The 17877-nt window shown below is 53.5% G+C and overlaps 1 protein-coding gene across 1 annotated transcript in view; it reads left to right on the top strand.

Moving 5' to 3' along the window:
- The first annotated feature begins 2767 nt into the window (after positions 1-2767).
- MN1 (MN1 proto-oncogene, transcriptional regulator) overlaps positions 2768-17877 on the top strand; it is a 50305-nt gene continuing 35195 nt past the window's right edge. The window contains exon 1 of the mRNA XM_006904870.3: positions 2768-7700. Within this exon, the coding sequence (XP_006904932.1) occupies positions 3977-7700 (3724 nt within the window). The 5' untranslated portion in view covers positions 2768-3976. The remainder of the gene's footprint in view (positions 7701-17877) is intronic.

Here is a 17877-nt window from a genome sequence, read left to right as displayed (position 1 = left end):
CACAAAGACACCCAGAGATACAGGAACACACACACATATAGGTATGTACCCAAACACACACAGATGTCCTGCCATCTCCACACGGGTGAAGACACAAATGCAGGTACATGCCACACACCCACACAACATTCGTAAATGTTAAGGAAAGGTGACCCAGACACACAGCCTGAGCAGAAACACACCCTCCTTTCAGACACTCACACACCTTGTAGACTGAACTCTTGGAAAAAGCCCCAGAAAAATATTCCCACACACCCCTCCCTGGAGCACACAGAATTATTCCACAGGAAACCTGCCCAGGTGTTCAGGAGACCCCCGCCCAGCCCCATGTGAAGTCATGCTGCAGCCTAGAGCACATCCTGACTAGGGTGTCCCCAGACTACAGGTCTGTGGGCCATTTGTCCCACTGCCCTGGCCCACCCAGGCCTCCAGATAGGTCCTACTTGCTCTATTCCCTCCAGACACACAAGGGAATAAGACTCCTCACATAGTTGCCTCTTGAGACACTCATGACTCAGAAACTACCACTCTGGACCAGGTATGTGACCAGGTGTCATGGCTTTGCATAGGCCGTTGCCCACACAGGGGTCTTCCTCCTAGCAACCATTCCCCCTACTGGTCCCCATCCTGTTTGAGAGTCTCAGTGTCTACCAGGTTCTTGCTGGGGGCCCTGTGGTGGGGAGGTGTCACTGGAGGCCTACCCAGACCCTTTATCTCTTTGTACCTAAATCAGCCAAGCCTCAGTCTTTTCTCCAGCTCTCACTTCCCTGTCACTTTGCTAAGTAATAATTTCCATGTCCAATTCCATTTCTTTTCTAGTTCTGAAACCTCTAAGCTATCAGCAAGAGGATAGTTCACATGAAAACTAATTACACAAAATCAATATTTAATCACAGACCAACAACCTGATCCTGCAGAAAAATCCTTTTAAAACTCCACCGCCCTGTACAAATACTTCTTCCCGATACTTATTTATGGACCCCATTTTTGGTGGGGGTAATTTTCATTTTTAATTTCAAAAAGAAAAAAATATCCGTCGACATCCACAACAGGGAGGTCCCTCGAAGAGCCTTGGATCTGAGCTTGCTTCAGCTCTTTGAGTTTTAAAGTTGCAGGTTTTTATTGTTTGCATTTTAATCTTTGTTTTGGGGGGGGGTCATTTTCTTTGGGAGTTTCTCGGGACCCTGTTTCCTGCGTCTCTCACCCTAAGTTGAGAGCCCTTTTTCACAGTATTTAGGAAAAGCCAGCATCTGTCTTCCCAGCAGCAACTCGGGGGAGCAATGAATCCGCCTGCCTGAGCTGGTAACTTTTTAACTCCCTCCCGTGTTGGTGGAGTGCTTAATCTGAGGTTTTTAAATAAAAAGGGCTCAGGGGTTGGTTTTATTATAACGTTTATTTCATTTCAGATTTCATGCGTAATTTAGCAAATGCTAGACAGACTTGGGTGATAAACACTTTCTTTTGTGGGGGGAAAAGGCATTTTTATACACCATGCTTAATTTTATTTAGATTTAATAGCGATATCAGGGGCACTTCAAAGAAAGTTCTTTTTTTTTTTTTTTCTCCCCTTCTCCTAAGAATGTTAGTCGGCTAGCAAAATTGCCTTTTGCTATTTTATGGCAAGGAAAATTAAAGGCTCTCTCCCCCTTCCTTTCCTATGCACACTTTAGGGAGGAAAACACACACACACACACACACACACACACACACACACACGCACTCAGAATAAACACCTCCTTTACTCTCCATCACCTCTAACTCCCAACTTCTAATTGCAAGATAGATTTCAGCCTCAGTGGGGATCAGGAAGATCTAAACATTTTAACTAAGATTATTGGGATAAATATTTCATAAAGAGCAGGGCAGATATTAAATTACTCCTATTGATTTTAGTATCACAACCCAATTCCGTTCCTTGGCCTCTTCAGTTTAATTGATCTCTTAAGGAGGCCAACCTCGCGCACAGAGAGGGCCTGAGCCTTGGCCCGAGTGCTGAGTAGGGTGCTGAGGCCGTCCAATACGTCCTGTGAGCGCAGGTCTTCGCTGGGCGGCTAGATGCTTCGCCGCTCTGACGCTGGGCTCAGCCGATGCGCCCCACATAAAGTGACCGAGTGGTTATGGCTCCTCCGGGCAGAAGCTGGCGACTGGGAACCTCAGGCAGTGCGGTTAGGGAAAAATTGTGCGCGCCCTAGTAAGAGAGGAACGTGCAAGCGCCTGTGTCTCTCGAGGAAAACCCTAACTTCGGGGTTCCCCGCTTGCTTTCACCTCCAGGAAAATCCGAGGGCCGGCTAACTTGGGCGCACTAGCAAGCAGACAGCGGTGGAGAGCCAATGGTTCTTTCCAGGGCTGATGCGAGGTCGACACTTGGCGACTTTCCGTGGCGAGTCCAGGAGCTTTGCCTGGCGACCCCATTGTCTGAGCGCCCCGCACCGTTTACTGCCCACCTCCCCGCCCCCTGTCCACCCCGCAGGTCTCGCTTCAGTTGGGGGTGGGGAGTTGGTAACTGAGTGGGAAGGGGGGTGAACAAAGCCAAGCTCCCGCCATTCTTCTCCCGCGCCCTCTCCAGCCTGATGAGCTGGGAGGCCAGGGCGCTCCCCCCAGCGCACTGGCGCCCGACTCGGAAGCGAAACCCACGCGGGGGACCCCGGAGGTGGCGAAGTGCGGGTTCGTGGCGGGGGCCTCAGCAGCCAGCACCCAGGACCACCTTAAGAGCGAGCCCCGCCCCGGACTCGGAGCTCGGGCTGCGCTGATTGGTGCAAATGTAATGGCTGAAATTGATTGCTGAAATGCAAAACTTGTTGCTGCTTCTCCCGGCGCTGGGCGAGAAGCAGACACAGAGAGGGGAGCTGAGACCCTCGGAACGCCCCACGCAGAGCCCCCCCCCCGCTAGCCAGGAGAGGGGTGCACAGACCCCCCAGAGCTGCCCCGCCCCACCCCCATTTCGGGCTCCGAGAGCTTAGCCGGAAAGCCTTAGCCTGTTCGCCCAGCGTGGCCCCCAACCGGCGTACGCCCCCACCCCGAGTCCGAAGGGGACTCGCGAAGCACCTCGGCGCGAAGGCAGGGAACCCGAGTCTTGGAGCGACCTAACCCTTCGTCTCGCTGCCTCTCGGCGCCTGGACTCGTGCGCGGAGACCCCAGCGAACTCAGAGACCGAACAGCTGAGGATAGAAGCGGCAGGCGGCGGACGTGGCCGAGAAGCAGCGCGCGGGGTCGCGGCGCGCTGGGTGCAGCGCACCCGCCGCGGAGCGGGGGATCCGTGCCTTCCCCCAACCTTCGGCTCCAACCCCGAGCGTCCGCCGCCTCTCCAGCGACCCTGCGCCCTCCGCTCGGGGGCCAGCACCGGTGATGTCGAGCGGAGCTTCCAGTCCTCCGACCCGCTGAAGAAGCTGTAGCCGCTTGCTTGGGGCCAACGGGGACTGAGAGCGGACCGTGCTTGGCGGAGGCTCGGCTGCGGAGCGCAGGGACTCCGTGGGGAGGGGGGAGGAACCGCTCAGTCCGTGCCCCGGCGCCACCACGGTTTTGAAGGGTCTCCCTGTCCAGCTCCTTAGCAGCTCCGCCACCGACTCCGGGAGGTTTCGGGCGGCGTCCTGAGGCTCCCCACCCAACCCGATCGGACTCAAGAAGGTGATTGCTCTGCTCTCCCTCCCTTCTTCCCACCTTCTTTCCCCCCACTTAACTTTTTGTCTTCACTCGCCTGCAGCTCCGTTCCCTCCCCACTCGGGGCATGGGCCCCCCAACCCGGCTCCTGGAAGCCCCGCTGTGCCGTAAGATGTAAGAGGCCCGCGTGGGGCAGAGCCAGAGCTTCGGGATAGGAGCTGATAGCCCCCAGCCAGGCGAAGTGGCAGTGCGCGCTGCGTCCCTGCGGTGCTGACTGTCCCGGAGCGCCCGACCCAGGGCCGGAACGAGTAGCTGGCCGGCGGTGCGCGGCGGAGAGCAGGCTGTCATGCCCTATTGATCCCCCCGCCCCCCGCCAAGTATGTTTGGGCTGGACCAATTCGAGCCCCAGATCAACAGCAGGAACGCTGGCCAGGGCGAGAGAAACTTTAACGAGGCCGGACTAAGCATGAACACCCACTTTAAGGCCCCGGCTTTCCACGCTGGGGGACCCCCTGGCCCCGTGGACCCTGCCATGAGCGCGCTGGGTGAGCCCCCGATCTTGGGCATGAACATGGAGCCTTACGGCTTCCACGCGCGCGGCCACTCGGAGTTGCACGCGGGGGGGCTGCAGGCGCAGCCGGTGCACGGATTCTTTGGAGGCCAGCAGCCGCACCACGGCCACCCGGGAAGCCACCACCCCCATCAGCATCACCCCCACTTCGGGGGCAACTTCGGCGGCCCGGACCCAGGAGCCTCGTGCCTGCACGGGGGTCGCCTGCTCGGCTACGGCGGCGCCGGCGGCGGCCTGGGCAGCCAGCCGCCCTTCGCCGAGGGTTATGATCACATGGCGGAGAGCCAGGGGCCCGAGACCTTCGGCCCGCAGCGACCTGGGAACCTCCCAGACTTCCACAGTTCGGGCGCCTCGGGCCACGCCGTGCCTGCCCCATGCTTGCCGCTGGACCAGAGCCCTAATCGTGCCGCCTCCTTCCACGGCCTGGCCGCCTCCAGCGGCTCGGATTCTCACAGTCTGGAGCCCCGGAGGGTGGCGAACCAAGGAGCCGTCGACTCGCTGGAATACAATTACTCGGGCGAGGCGCCCTCGGGACATTTCGACATGTTTTCGCCCTCCGATTCTGAGGGGCAGCTGCCTCATTATGCGGCGGGTCGCCAGGTTCCCGGGGGCTCTTTCTCGGGTGCCTCAGCAATGCCCAGAGCTGCAGGCATGGTGGGGTTGTCCAAAATGCATGCTCAGCAGCAACAGCAGCAACAGCAGCAGCAGCAACAACACGGCGTGTTCTTCGAGAGGTTCGGCGGGGCCCGCAAGATGCCCGTGGGTTTGGAGCCCGGAGTAGGCTCCAGACACCCGTTAATGCAGCCTCCCCAGCAGGCCCCACCGCCGCCTCAGCAGCAGCCCCCGCAGCAGCCGCAGCAGCCGCAGCCGCCGCCGCCGCAGCAGCCCCCGCCGCCCGGGCTTCTGGTCCGACAAAATTCGTGTCCGCCTGCGCTCCCGCGGCCCCAGCAGGGCGAGGCGGGCACGCCCAGCGGCGGCCTGCAGGACGGGGGCCCCATGCTGCCCAGCCAACATGCACAGTTCGAGTACCCCATCCACCGGCTGGAGAACCGGAGCATGCACCCTTATTCCGAGCCTGTGTTTAACATGCAGCACCCCCCTCCGCAGCAGGCGCCCAACCAGCGGCTGCAGCATTTCGACGCACCCCCCTACATGAACGTGGCCAAGAGGCCGCGCTTTGACTTCCCCGGCAGCGCGGGAGTGGACCGCTGCGCTTCGTGGAACGGCAACATGCACAACGGTGCTCTGGACAACCACCTCTCGCCCTCCGCCTATTCAGGCCTACCCGGCGAGTTTACGCCGCCGGTGCCTGACAGCTTCCCCTCGGGGCCACCCCTGCAGCATCCGGCCCCGGACCACCAGTCCCTGCAGCAGCAGCAGCAACAGCAGCAGCAGCAGCAGCAGCGCCAAAACGCGGCCCTCATGATTAAGCAGATGGCGTCGCGGAATCAGCAGCAGCGGCTGCGCCAGCCCAACCTGGCCCAGCTAGGCCACCCCGGGGACGTGGGCCAGGGCGGCCTGGTGCACGGCGGCCCGGTGGGCGGCTTGGCCCAGCCGAACTTTGAGCGCGAAAGCAGCGGCGCGAGCGCCGGGCGCCTGGGCACCTTCGAGCAGCAGGCGCCGCACTTGGCGCAGGAGAGCGCGTGGTTCCCAGGTCCGCACCCGCCGCCGGGTGACCTGCTGCCCCGCAGAATGGGCGGCTCGGGCCTGCCTGCTGACTGTGGCCCGCACGACCCGGGGCTGGCGCCGCCCCCTCCGCCCAGTGGCTCCGGGGTGCTGTTCCGGGGCCCTCTGCAAGAGCCGCTGAGGATGCCCGGAGAGGGCCACGTGCCCGCGCTGCCCTCCCCGGGCTTGCAGTTCGGGGGCAGCCTGGCCGGCCTGGGCCAACTGCAATCGCCTGGGGCTGGGGTAGGGCTGCCAAATGCTCCCTCGGAGCGCCGGCCCCCGCCGCCGGATTTCACGGCGCCCGCGCTCGGGGGCCAGCCTGGCTTCCCGTTCGGCGCGGCAAACCGTCAGGCCACGCCGCACAGCGGCCCAGGCGTGAACTCGCCCCCGAGTGCGGGCGGGGGCGGCGGCAGCACGGGCAGCGGCGGCGGGGGCGCATACCCGCCGCAGCCTGATTTCCAGCCCAGCCAGCGCTCCTCGGCCAGTAAGCTGGGCGCGCTCTCGCTGGGCTCCTTCAACAAGCCCAGCTCCAAGGACAACTTGTTCGGCCAGAGCTGCTTGGCTGCGCTCTCCACTGCCTGCCAGAACATGATCGCCAGCCTCGGGGCCCCCAACCTCAACGTGACCTTCAACAAGAAGAACCCGCCCGAGGGGAAGAGGAAACTGAGCCAGAACGAGACCGACGGCGCGGCCGTGGCCGGCAACCCGGGCTCGGATTACTTCCCTGGAGGGACTGCTCCTGGGGCCCCAGGGCCCGGAGGCCCGTCAGGGACCAGTAGCAGCGGCTCCAAAGCCTCGGGGCCGCCCAACCCACCCGCCCAGGGGGACGGCACCAGCCTCTCCCCCAACTACACCCTAGAATCAACGTCGGGGAACGACGGCAAGCCGGTCCCCGGGGGCGGCGGCCGGGGACGGGGTCGCAGAAAAAGGGACAGTGGTCACGTGAGCCCCGGGACCTTCTTCGACAAGTACTCCGCGGCCCCGGACAGCGGGGGCGCTCCGGGGGTGAGTCCAGGGCAGCAGCAGGCACCAGGCGCAGCTGTCGGGGGCAGCTCCACGGGAGATGCGCGTGGGGCGCCGACGCCTCACGAAAAAGCGCTCACGTCACCGTCGTGGGGGAAGGGGGCCGAGTTGCTCCTGGGGGACCAGCCAGACCTCATGGCGACCCTGGACGGCGGGGCCAAGTCGGACGGTAGTTCCCCGCACGTGGGCGAGTATGCCTCAGACGAGGTGAGCACGAGCTATGCCAACGAGGACGAGGTGTCATCCAGCTCCGACAACCCCCCGGCCCTGGCCAAAGCGAGTAGGAGCCCCCTGGTGACAGGCTCTCCCAAACTCCCTCCCCGGGGGGTGGGAGCAGGGGAACACGGACCGAAGGCACCCCCGCCCCCTCTCGGCCTGGGCATCATGTCTACCTCTACCTCGACCCCTGACAGCTATGTTGGCGGAGGGGGCAATGGCCATCCGGGCACGCCTGGCCTAGAGCAAGTCCGGACCCCGACGAGCAGTAGCGGTGCACCACCACCCGATGAGATCCACCCCCTGGAGATCCTCCAGGCACAGATCCAGCTGCAGAGGCAGCAGTTCAGCATCTCTGAGGACCAGCCCCTGGGACTCAAGGGGGGCAAGAAGGGTGAGTGTGCCGTTGGGGCCTCGGGCGCGCAGAATGGAGACAGCGAGCTGGGCAGCTGCTGCTCCGAGGCTGTCAAAAGCGCCATGAGCACCATCGACCTGGACTCGCTGATGGCAGAGCACAGCGCCACCTGGTACATGCCGACTGACAAGACCTTGGTGGACAGCGCAGACGACGACAAGACGCTGGCGCCCTGGGAGAAGGCCAAACCCCAGAACCCCAACAGCAAAGAAGGTATATGCGCTCGTTCTGGTTCCCTTCACACCTCCCAGAGACCCACCCCACCCACATTGCAGGCCTTAGCCCCCACTTTGAAGGCTCCATGAAAGGGGAGGGTCCTTTGGGGTTAGGTAGGATAGCACAGGGCCTTCTTAATGCCCAGCTCAGAGCTGGATACTCTTCCTTTGGATACACCAAGGCCTCTGTGAGTGGACCCCCTCTCACCCTTTAGGTGCTGCCAGGTAGATTCTAGTTCCACAGTAAGAACTTAGATGGCAGCCCTGTGGAACTATTGTAGAGTTTCCTCCCCCGTCAAGTTTTAGCCAAGTTGCTGGGTGCTTGGAGAACTAGGAGCCTTTCTTTTCACACTAAGACCTTTCATCACCCTCAACATTCAAGCTGGTTCCACTTTTTAGGAATTGTGTGCCCCCCCCCACAGGACACCTGGGAAGTTGTGTTAATGCCTCCCCACCGTTTCCTAGTCAGTCAACCTCCAGCTCCCTTTCCTGTGCCAGCATTTTTAGAAAAAAAAAAGTTCCTAGCTCTGCTGTCGGCAGGCAGCATCACTCAGAGAAAACACCTAATTTGACATTTGTTCCTAATGAGTAGCTGTTTTGTCTCTTCTTAACTGTTAGAGTTTCATTGAAAAACTGGAGATCCGTAGGGGTTGTAGAAGGCAGGCAGTCTTTTCCGGGTGCATCTCCTTGATATTTAATAGGGGGCTGGGGCTGGGGTGGGGTCTGCTTAGCAGAGGCCAGACTACTCAACCAGGGTATCATTTGTGTATGGGGATATGGATATACATTCTTAAGACACAAAGGACCCGTGTTTGTCAATATCTCCCTGGCTTTGGTGACAGATGTCCCGTCCCAGTTCTCCTTTGCATTCTAAGCAGTGCCTCCCCACCAGGCCTGGAGGCTTTTTAAGGTGGGTGGGGTAGGGGTTAGTCAATGAACCACCGCTGCAGTTAATAAGAGTTTTTTTTTTTTTAACCTAAAGAAGACTGGGCTGCAGTAGATATCCGTTTTATTTTAATGGGGCCTTTTTTTCCTTTCACAGATAATGGCTTCTTAAAATTAGGTAACATCGTTTTTTTCCCCCATTCATACCTTTTTCTTTGAAACCCTAGTAGAATCCCCTTGGTTTCATCAGGCTGAATATTACCATGAAGCCAGGGGCTGGCGATTTCACTGCGTCTTTAAAAAATAGATCCCTTGATTCTTGCCCTCCTTAGAGTTCTTTTCCTCTGCCTTCGTTTTTCCTAGTCCTCCCCAAATCCTGCTCTCTCTTGACCCTGGGTGTAAGGAGAGGAGAGGGTTTTAGGAGAGTGGGATGGGGGGGAGGAGGGGGAGGGGAAGTGTGGCTGGAGTTGGGTGGCTCAGAACTCGGCTTTCAGGGCGCCTGTCCCCGGTAGCTTTCCCGCTTCGGTTTTCCAATTCATGAATGCGGCCGCGCTGCTTTTCTCTTTGTTCGCCTACTGCCCAGCCCGGGACGCCGCTCTCTCATTTGAAGCCGGGTGTTTAGCATGCACAGCAGACGCTGGGGCCAGCATCAGCATTCTCCAGGCTTCTCCCAGGCAAGGCCATAAATTGGTTAGTTTGGGACCCTCCACTTCTTCTCCCCGCTTTTTCCTCCTTCCTTTTTAAAATGGAGTTGGACGCAGCATCCTGCTTGCTCGGGGCCCCCCTTCTCTTTTATTTTCTTGTACACAACATCTCGATCCCCGCCAATCGATACCTGGTTAGTACAAATCCCGGCCTCTGTCACGTCTACCTGGCTTGGCCTGGCTGCCCCTTCTCCTCCCCCTTCTCCCATCCCCCTAGTAATTAAGAACATATTGGCCAAAATGGGGTGAGAAAAGTTAAAAAAGAGAACTATATTTAGAGAATTAAGAACGAAAAACCCATAGCACTTTGCTGGCGGGTATTTTGAAGGACCTTAGGTGGCGAGGAATTGGGTGGTTTTAATGAGTTTTTTTTTTAAGGTGTCGGACCATTCCCTTCCCAGTCCATCCAACTACTTTTTCTTTACAGAAAACAATAAATGAAAAGATGCAGGCTCTGAATGAAGAAATGTCATTAAAGAAATGTAATGTTTTGCTTGTTTCATTATCGCAGTCAGATGAGGGAAAATATTTTTTTGGAAACAGATGCTAGTCACTTAATGGTTGATTTCCCCTGTAAGCTCAACGAAGCCCTCCCCTGCTCACAGGAGGACAGGGACTTCCTTCAGGAACAGGCTGCCCGTCTGACCGCCTTAGAGGCATCGGCAGGGACACCCACTTGACCTCCTTTGTTTTCCACTCTGTGATGTGGGAAGGACAGTTTCCTAGATAAAGCCCTGAATTGAGGTCACTCGCAGCTTCTGCAGCCTTGGGGCTGCTAGTTAAGGCTTTATAAGGTATCTGCATCCAATTGCTGCTCCCTTACTGGTAGTAAATAAGGAAGATTAAACTTTTCATTATGATAACACCCTACAGTTCCATCTGCACATGTTGTATAAATAGGTACACAGAGCCTTCAACAGGCCCCCGAGTCCCCTGGCTGAAAATCAGAGTGAAGTGTGCCACTTCGAAAGAGAGTAAAAAAAATTAAAGTAAAATGTCCCGCTTTTCCTTAAACACATGCCTATATGGTCCCATCAGCCACGAAGCAATGGTGTCCAGCGGCTTTGAATCATATCTCCTCTAGGTTCCAGCACTGGCACACACTTTCTTCCATCCCCCTCCCCCCCTTCAGGCAAAGCCCATTTTTGTAATGATATTTTATTTTGTCACACCGTAAAACACGCCAGTACTAATGTGATTAAATATTAACACCGTTTTTGAAATTCTTCGCTCCAATGACAAAATACGAGTCGGTATTTAACAAAATGATCCGTGCTTGGATTGGAGAGAACGAACGAGTCTTCAGACCTGCACAAGCCGTGTAGCCACTGGGACGTGCCCAGATTGTCTTATGGGGTTTAGATGTCCTTTGGAGGGGAGGGAACTCGACTGGCAAGTTGCAGTTCTAGAAAAGTCTAGGCCAAAATGACATGTGATTATGATTTTTTTTTTTTTTTTACCAGGGAAGCGAGCCTCTCCAAATTATGCTTCCCCTGACTTTACTTAATCAACCCACCAAACAACTTTTATATAATGAAACTCTACAGCTCATCATGAGGTTCTGTTTGCACAAAGTTGGGGTGGGGGAAGGGTGAGGTTGCGTAAAGAAAAAAAACATCAGCCTGAATTTGGGCCCATTCAGACATCTCTTAAATCAGTGAGGATTACATAAATTTTGAAATCAGTTTGCAAAATCGTCCACCTATCTTTGTAATGGGTGTGTGGCTATGGAGGAATTTCCAAACAGAAGGAGAAATAATGATACATTGTAGATGAAGGTTATTTAAGTCTGAAGAAGTATATTTCCCCCTCCTCCTGCCCCTTCCTGATGATTTTCAAAACTCGAGTTAACCATATTCTGTTATAAGTTTATCCTTGCCAAACTTCCATTCTGTTGGTTGCTCTCTATGTTAAAATCCGAGCAGTCTAGAAACGCTCTTTCACATACATTGAAATGGCAGAGGTCTCTGTATTTGCTCTGCATGCAATCCTGCCCTTTTTGGAATTATGACATTTTTACAGTGATGCGGGAGAAATTTTTGGAATTTCATGCTTCCCTCAGCGTTCTAGTCAGAACATAGTAAGGAGCGCTGAGAAATTTAAGGCAGGGAGGAGTTGAACACTGAGTTACCTTAGACATGGGGCAGACTTGGGGGAGGAAGGGGGGGTCCTAGTGCTGTTTTTTTTGAGTGGTTTCCCCAGCTCGTCTCTCTCTGTGGAGAGAATTTTAAGGCTCACTCAAACTTGTTTGGGGAAGGCAAGGAGCCTTGCCTTCCCGTTTCCCTGTGAAATCATCCAGCAAGGGTTGCATGCCTTCATGTGACTTTTGCAGCCTCCGGAAGATGTAACCCAAAACTTCACAGGTGTTAATCAGGGGTAACATAAACAGGAGCCCCCTTTGTGCAGCTGACATTAGGGCCTGCCTGCTCCCTGGCTAGTCTGGGACATACTACTACTGTTCTTGGTGCTTGTTTAATATTTCATGGCTGTAATAAACCTGTCTTCTTTGCCCGCCTCCCGACATAAAATGCCAACCTAGCACACATCTGCAATTACACATTTCTACTAAATATTAATAAAAGACAAGGATGTTTAAAGGGGCTGGAGCTTATCGATGTTGAACTTGTTATGGTTTCTGCCACTGGATTTTTTCTGGCTGTTTTGATTTTAAACAGTCATTGCCTTCTAATATGTAATATATTCGTATGTATTCTTACATATAAATATATATGATTTATGTAGATCGAAGGGCTTTCCTCAAGGATAGCTTTCTTTAGTATAACTTCATTTAGATTTCTTGTGAGGCCCCTTCAGACCAGAAGTAGGAGACTGTTGAAATGTACTTCTATTTTATTGAGGTTTCTAGGAAAGGAGTGAGGGTTGGTTAATCTAATTTCTCTTTCTAGCAATGAAATTCTATGGTTCCTGATATGATTTTGTTTGCCTGGCAGAGGTATTTAAATTTTCACAAAGAATCTTAATAGGTCCTGAAAATAAGCCTGCCCTCTCCAAGAAGTTACTTGATACTCTCTACTGATATAAAATCTACATCTTTAATAAACATTCTGGGAGGACCAGGTGAAATTAGAGGAGGGGAATTCTTCCCATTGTGGAAAGACGAACTTGAGTATGTACCCTTGGAATTTCACAGGATCTCAACTCACTCCATGCTGGAAGATTTAGCAAAAGCACCTTTCTCTCCACTTGAGTGACAATAATATCAGCTTGTGTTCTTTTGCCCTGGGAGTGATCTTCTTTGCCAAAAGCATTTAGGAGATAAATACTCCTAGTAAGGAATCCTATATTTACCTCTCTTTGGTTAATTTTAGAGATTAAAAGGCTATAGCTTTATGTAATAGGATCACATGTTTCGGGGGTACGTGAGGGCAAGCAGGCTTCCCAAGCACATTATAACATAAAACACCAAACTGTCTCATGCCAGAGGGGACCTGTGTTTATTGGGGACCCCCTGTAACCAGTGGGTGCACCTTACAGCCTTTCCTCACCACCCCCATGCTTGTTCCATCCAAGTCTTTACTCTGGAGGCGCTGGAATAGCCTAGCTCCATCATTTTGACTCAAGTCAGGATTTTGACTTGCCGAGCCGATGTGTTTGTTTTAGGACGATGTCTATTTTTAGGCACGTCTTGGGTGGACAGATTTGAGTGTGGGTTTTGATTGCTAGTGGCTGAGATGTTGATATATACATGAGAGCGTGATTGAGAAGAGAGGCATTTGGGGGAGATTTTTCAAGTTTCCTCGCCTTCTCGCACACACTGGAGCCAAATGAAGTGGTCTGGGGGCCGGCTTGGAAGAGTACAGCCGCAGTGGGTATCGGATCTGTGTCTGTCATCCAAGGTGGAAAGCAGGGCCCTGTGCAAGTCCATGCGTGAAGGAGCACCCCCCCCCACCCCACCCCAGCATACGCACATATACATATGTATGGCCAAGTGTATTCCCATCAAATCATCCAGCTACTCCTCCAGTTTATCCTTACTCTACTTTCTGAAGGCGTGTGGGGAAAGACGCTAAACCTTCAGTCTCAATGGCCTTAGCAGGCAGGCAGGTCCTGATTCTGTAAAGGACTGAGTGAGCACAAGTCCTAAAAATAGAAGGAGGAATCTGAAGATCCTAATTGTGAAATCTCTGCTTCTCGGGCCTCCTGGGCCGTGGGTGACTGATTTGCAGTATTTCGGTAGCAGACGCACGGGTCACCCCTCGCTGGGTTTTGTGTGTGAGTGTGCATGGAGGTGTCTCTCTGGCTGAGTTCAGCTAACACCCCTCTTTAGCCAGGAGAGGAATCTTTGAATCAGTGCCCCCTCAACCCCCGGCCACCACTTTCCCTCCCAGCTGAGGGAAGTGGACGCTGCTTCTCACTTACGGAAATTCCTCTCCTTTTTTGTAATCTTTTGGTATTAACTACATGGTGGAGACGATGCTGGGCTTTCGAATTAGTCACAGCCTTGCCTTCAGGGACCCTCTGTGTCCCGATGCACAACAGCTAAGCCGACGGTCCCCAACTCAGTGCCACTCAGGAGACGGTTCTGGGGCCCTGACACATTTCACTCAGTGGGCCGCCCAGCGCAGAGGTGGCCCTGATCACTTTCTGCCATCTTGCGACAAGGGGACAGCACGCATCCAACACACAGGCTCACCCCCAGCAATCGGTTACTTTAGGGTGTGAATGAGAAGGTGCCTGTAGGTGTGCACTTCAGGGGATTCTTATTCTGTGATGGGATTGAAAAGCAGAGTTAAGTTTAATTTGCTTGAGTGAGGAGGGACGTTTGAGAGACATCATTCTCACACGGTGTGATCATCACAGACCTGCTTTGTTTGTTGGACTGCATTTTAATCAGTGGCCTCTGTGGTTTGAGAAGCAAGTGGAGGGTCCACTTCCAATACGGTGTTTGCCCAGAAAGGACACAGTATGTGTATATGCGTGTGTGTGTGTGTGTGTGTGTGTGTGTGTGTGTGTGTGGGGGTGGGAGAGAAACACCGACAGGTTTCCCTGCATTTTTAATCCAAGGCACACGGTGTGATCATCACAGACCTGCTTTGTTTGTTGGACTGCATTTTAATCAGTGGCCTCAGGTTTGGGAAGCAAGTGGAAGGTCCACTTCCAACACGGTGTTTGCCCAGAAAGGACACAGTATGTGTATATGCGTGTGTGTGTGTGTGTGTGTGTGTGTGTGTGTGTGTGGTGGTGGCAGAGAAACTGCCACAGGTTTCCCTGCATTTTGTAATCCAAGGAGCTGTTTCTAACCCATACCTGATAGCTTCCAATTTCAGCCCTACGAGGCTGTGTCGGATTAGCACCCCTGGTACCTACGGAGTCGGGGTCCATCGTAGCCATTGTGTCCCAAATTCTCATTCTCTCTCTTGGCTGAGAAAGCTGGTAGTTTTTCATAATCATCTCTTCCTTGAGAGAGAACTTTCTAGTGATCCTTTCACACTTTTATACATCATCGTATGGGCCCAAATGTCCTTTAAATGTAAAGGCAATCGAATTTAACAGTTTGGAGGTCTGAGTGTGCTTGCAATAACACATTGGCTCTTTCTGAATGTCCCAGAAGGAACATCGTCCACGGAATAGACTTGTCCAAAAGAAGGGAAAAACTCTCAATAAACATCCCAATACAAACTCTCATCGTTGGGGGAAAACAGGCTTTCATGTTCTCATCTTTAAAGCTCGGGGGGTCCAGCGACATCAGCTTGCCTCACCCCCCCCCTAGAGCTGGTAGGAGCTGCTGTGTGACTCAAAGCCGCCGTCTTCTTCCCCATCTTCGATCTCTCTGTGGAAGGTCTTGGTCTCCCCGCGAAATGTTTGGCTCTGGGATTCTGACCCTTGGAGCTGCCTCTGGTTTTCTCAGTTGCAGTCTGACTTACCTGTGCTAGTGTCTGGTTTGAGTGAAACGAGGCGCGTTGGGCAATGGTTTACAGAAGCAGGGAGACCCTGTGTCAAAGGCCTATTTGGGATTCATTGCTGTGTATGGTCTTTGGGAAGTGAAGTGCTTTGAAGACACTGGTCACAGGGGGCGGGGACCAGGCCTTGCTTTTATCTCGAAAACTATCTCCGCGACTGCTCCGCTCAGAAATAGACGGCTGTTAACGCCTGCGGAGGAAACGCGGAGTAACTTTGGTGCTGAGGCATTTCGCGGCCTTTATCCCCTGCTCCCTCTTCCAGCAGCCTATTTCATGAGAACTAAGTGGCCCAGGGATGCGTTCAATTCTGAGAGTTTAAAATTAGTTTTTCTTTCTCATTGCTGATAATAATTGAAAGAGTTTTGGCGCACAAAGGTTTCATTTGATCTTGAGGCTCGGGTCAAAAATTTCTCTGGAGCTACGTGGTCTCAGGCCCTCGTGACGCAGCTGGCTTTGTGTGGTGTGTCTGGGGGAGTCGTGTGCACCAAGTTGAGGGCCCCAGTGTGGTGTTCCTGGCCATATTTGGGAGCTCCTGGGACATGAATGAGTGAATGGTTAGTGAGTGAACTCTTTTCCACGCACACACTTGCACACATGTTACACACACACACACACGCGCACACACACACACCCTGCTCCCTGTTCATCCAGTCATCCAGCGCAGGGCGAGATGTCAAAAAGATATGACCCTTTTCTGTTACCGCGAAGCAGTGTTTTCAGATGCCCTCGGATCTTGGGACACAAGCATTGTCCAGTGATTGGCAACGACCACCAGGAATAGAATACTTCCGAGGAACCATCTTATGACTGGAGAAGGGGTGGGGGAGTTCGCATAAAACATAGCCGGCTTTCAAATCCCCGAAGCTGAGCCTTTCACAGAAAGCGAGGGTTGGTTGGGAACTGGCTGAGAAGTAAGAAGGTTCTACGCTGTCCGTGTGGCCTGTTTGAAAGTCCTTGAAAATGTTAGGGCCCAAGCCTTGGTGTGGACACTCTGGCCTCCTTTCCTATGAGTCAGAAACACCTCCAGTTAGGAAGACTCGATGGAGATTGGGGTGTGGATTTTTTTCTCAGGGTGGGGGCGGTAGAAGTGTGTCCATATGAATTGCAATGTTATTTACTGACATTTGGGGTTCAGGAGTGGATAATAATTTATAAATGTGGAAGTCATTTATGTAGCAACTCCTGGGCAAGGCTGGGGATGAGTGAATTGCTGGGGGCTGGTGTCGGCCATTGTAAAGGACAGAAAGTTTTTGGCTGAGTTCTCCCTGCTGGGCCTGGGGCTTCCACATGACTGCAGCTCTTTTGGGGAGAAATAGATGCGGAGGACCCAGCCTGGGACTGCTGACCGTATCGTGGGTCTGTTAGCAATCAGAGCCCGTTTCCCGTTTGGTTAGTGGCAGAGGCAGACACGTGGGGCAGGGAAGATGAAGACCCAGATGGGCCCTGGGTGGGTTGAGCCCTCATAACGTGCCTGTGGCTAACTTCTCCTGCAGAAGAGCCGGTCCCAGGAGGCCTGCTGCAGACATGTAGAGGTTTGCAGATGCGCCCAGATTTTTCATAGAAGAGGGACGATGGGGGTGGGAAAGAAAAGTGACCTTTCCCCTGGTGACCCCGTAAAGTGACCACCAAGGCTTCCCTCCCAGCGCTGAGCCTCTTCAGGGATAATCTTTCCTTTTACAGACCTTGCAGGCAGGTCTCACCGTCTTGAAATGCAAGCCATGCCCTCCCACACAATCTATATATTTTCTCCTTTTTCTGAATGGTAGGCAAAAAGAGAACGAAAGTAAGTGACGAATTCAGCAAGAGGAAGATTCCCCTGACTCAAGATAAACCAAGTGTGGAAAGTAGCGGGAAAAATGAGTCTCCTCCTTCGTCCCCTTCAGAGGACCCACCGTCCAACCATCAGTAGCCCTTAATGCTTTTGTAGTGAGGCCTAATTGGCTCAAAACAAATTGACCGTTTTCATCCCCTGCAATGTAACTTTTGGTGGTGGTTTAGTATTTGAGGGGAGAGAGGCTGCAGACCAAAATTTGGCTTTTTTAAACAGGAGCAATTTCACGATCCTTATTCTGTGACTATTTCTAAATTGTCTGGGCATAAAGCTCTGGACGCCTTTTGCAGGTTTCGGCTCGTGTGCAAGCATGCACGCACACCCCCACCCACCCATGCACACACACAAACACACACAGGCCTGAGAAATCTTAATAAGAAATGAAAAAATAAACTTTTTTCCCCTTTAAGAAGAAGCTCGTACTAAGTTTTGGCCCCGTTCAGTTTTAAGTAGAAGCTTATTGATCTCATTGTGGTCAATTTTTGCCAAATTTGTAATCCTGTTAGGCCTCCAGGAGAGGCATGATTAATTTACTTGTACATTTCACTATTTTGGGTCAGTTTAGTTAATAAGTATTTATTTTGTGCTCAGTGCGTGTGGAGCATTTTGCTGGGATTGGAAGTTTCTGTGTGTGTGTGTGTGTGTGTGTGTGTGTGTGTGTGTGTGTGTATACAAGGGTTAGTGTGCACACTAATCGCCCGCTCTCCCATCAGGGAATAAAGGCCCCCAGTCTTGGTTCCCACCACCTTCACAGGAAGAGAGGGCGAGTGGCTTCTTCCACCTTCACTTGTCAGGGAGGAGGGAGGAAAAGCCTCAATGGTCCAGCAAATCCAG

This window comes from Pteropus alecto, unplaced genomic scaffold (genome assembly GCF_000325575.1).
Source record: "Pteropus alecto unplaced genomic scaffold, ASM32557v1 scaffold190, whole genome shotgun sequence".
In the NCBI taxonomy this organism is placed as follows: Eukaryota; Metazoa; Chordata; class Mammalia; order Chiroptera; family Pteropodidae; genus Pteropus; species Pteropus alecto.
Note: the sequence above shows the minus strand (reverse complement) of the source record. Positions and strands in the feature narration are given on the sequence as shown.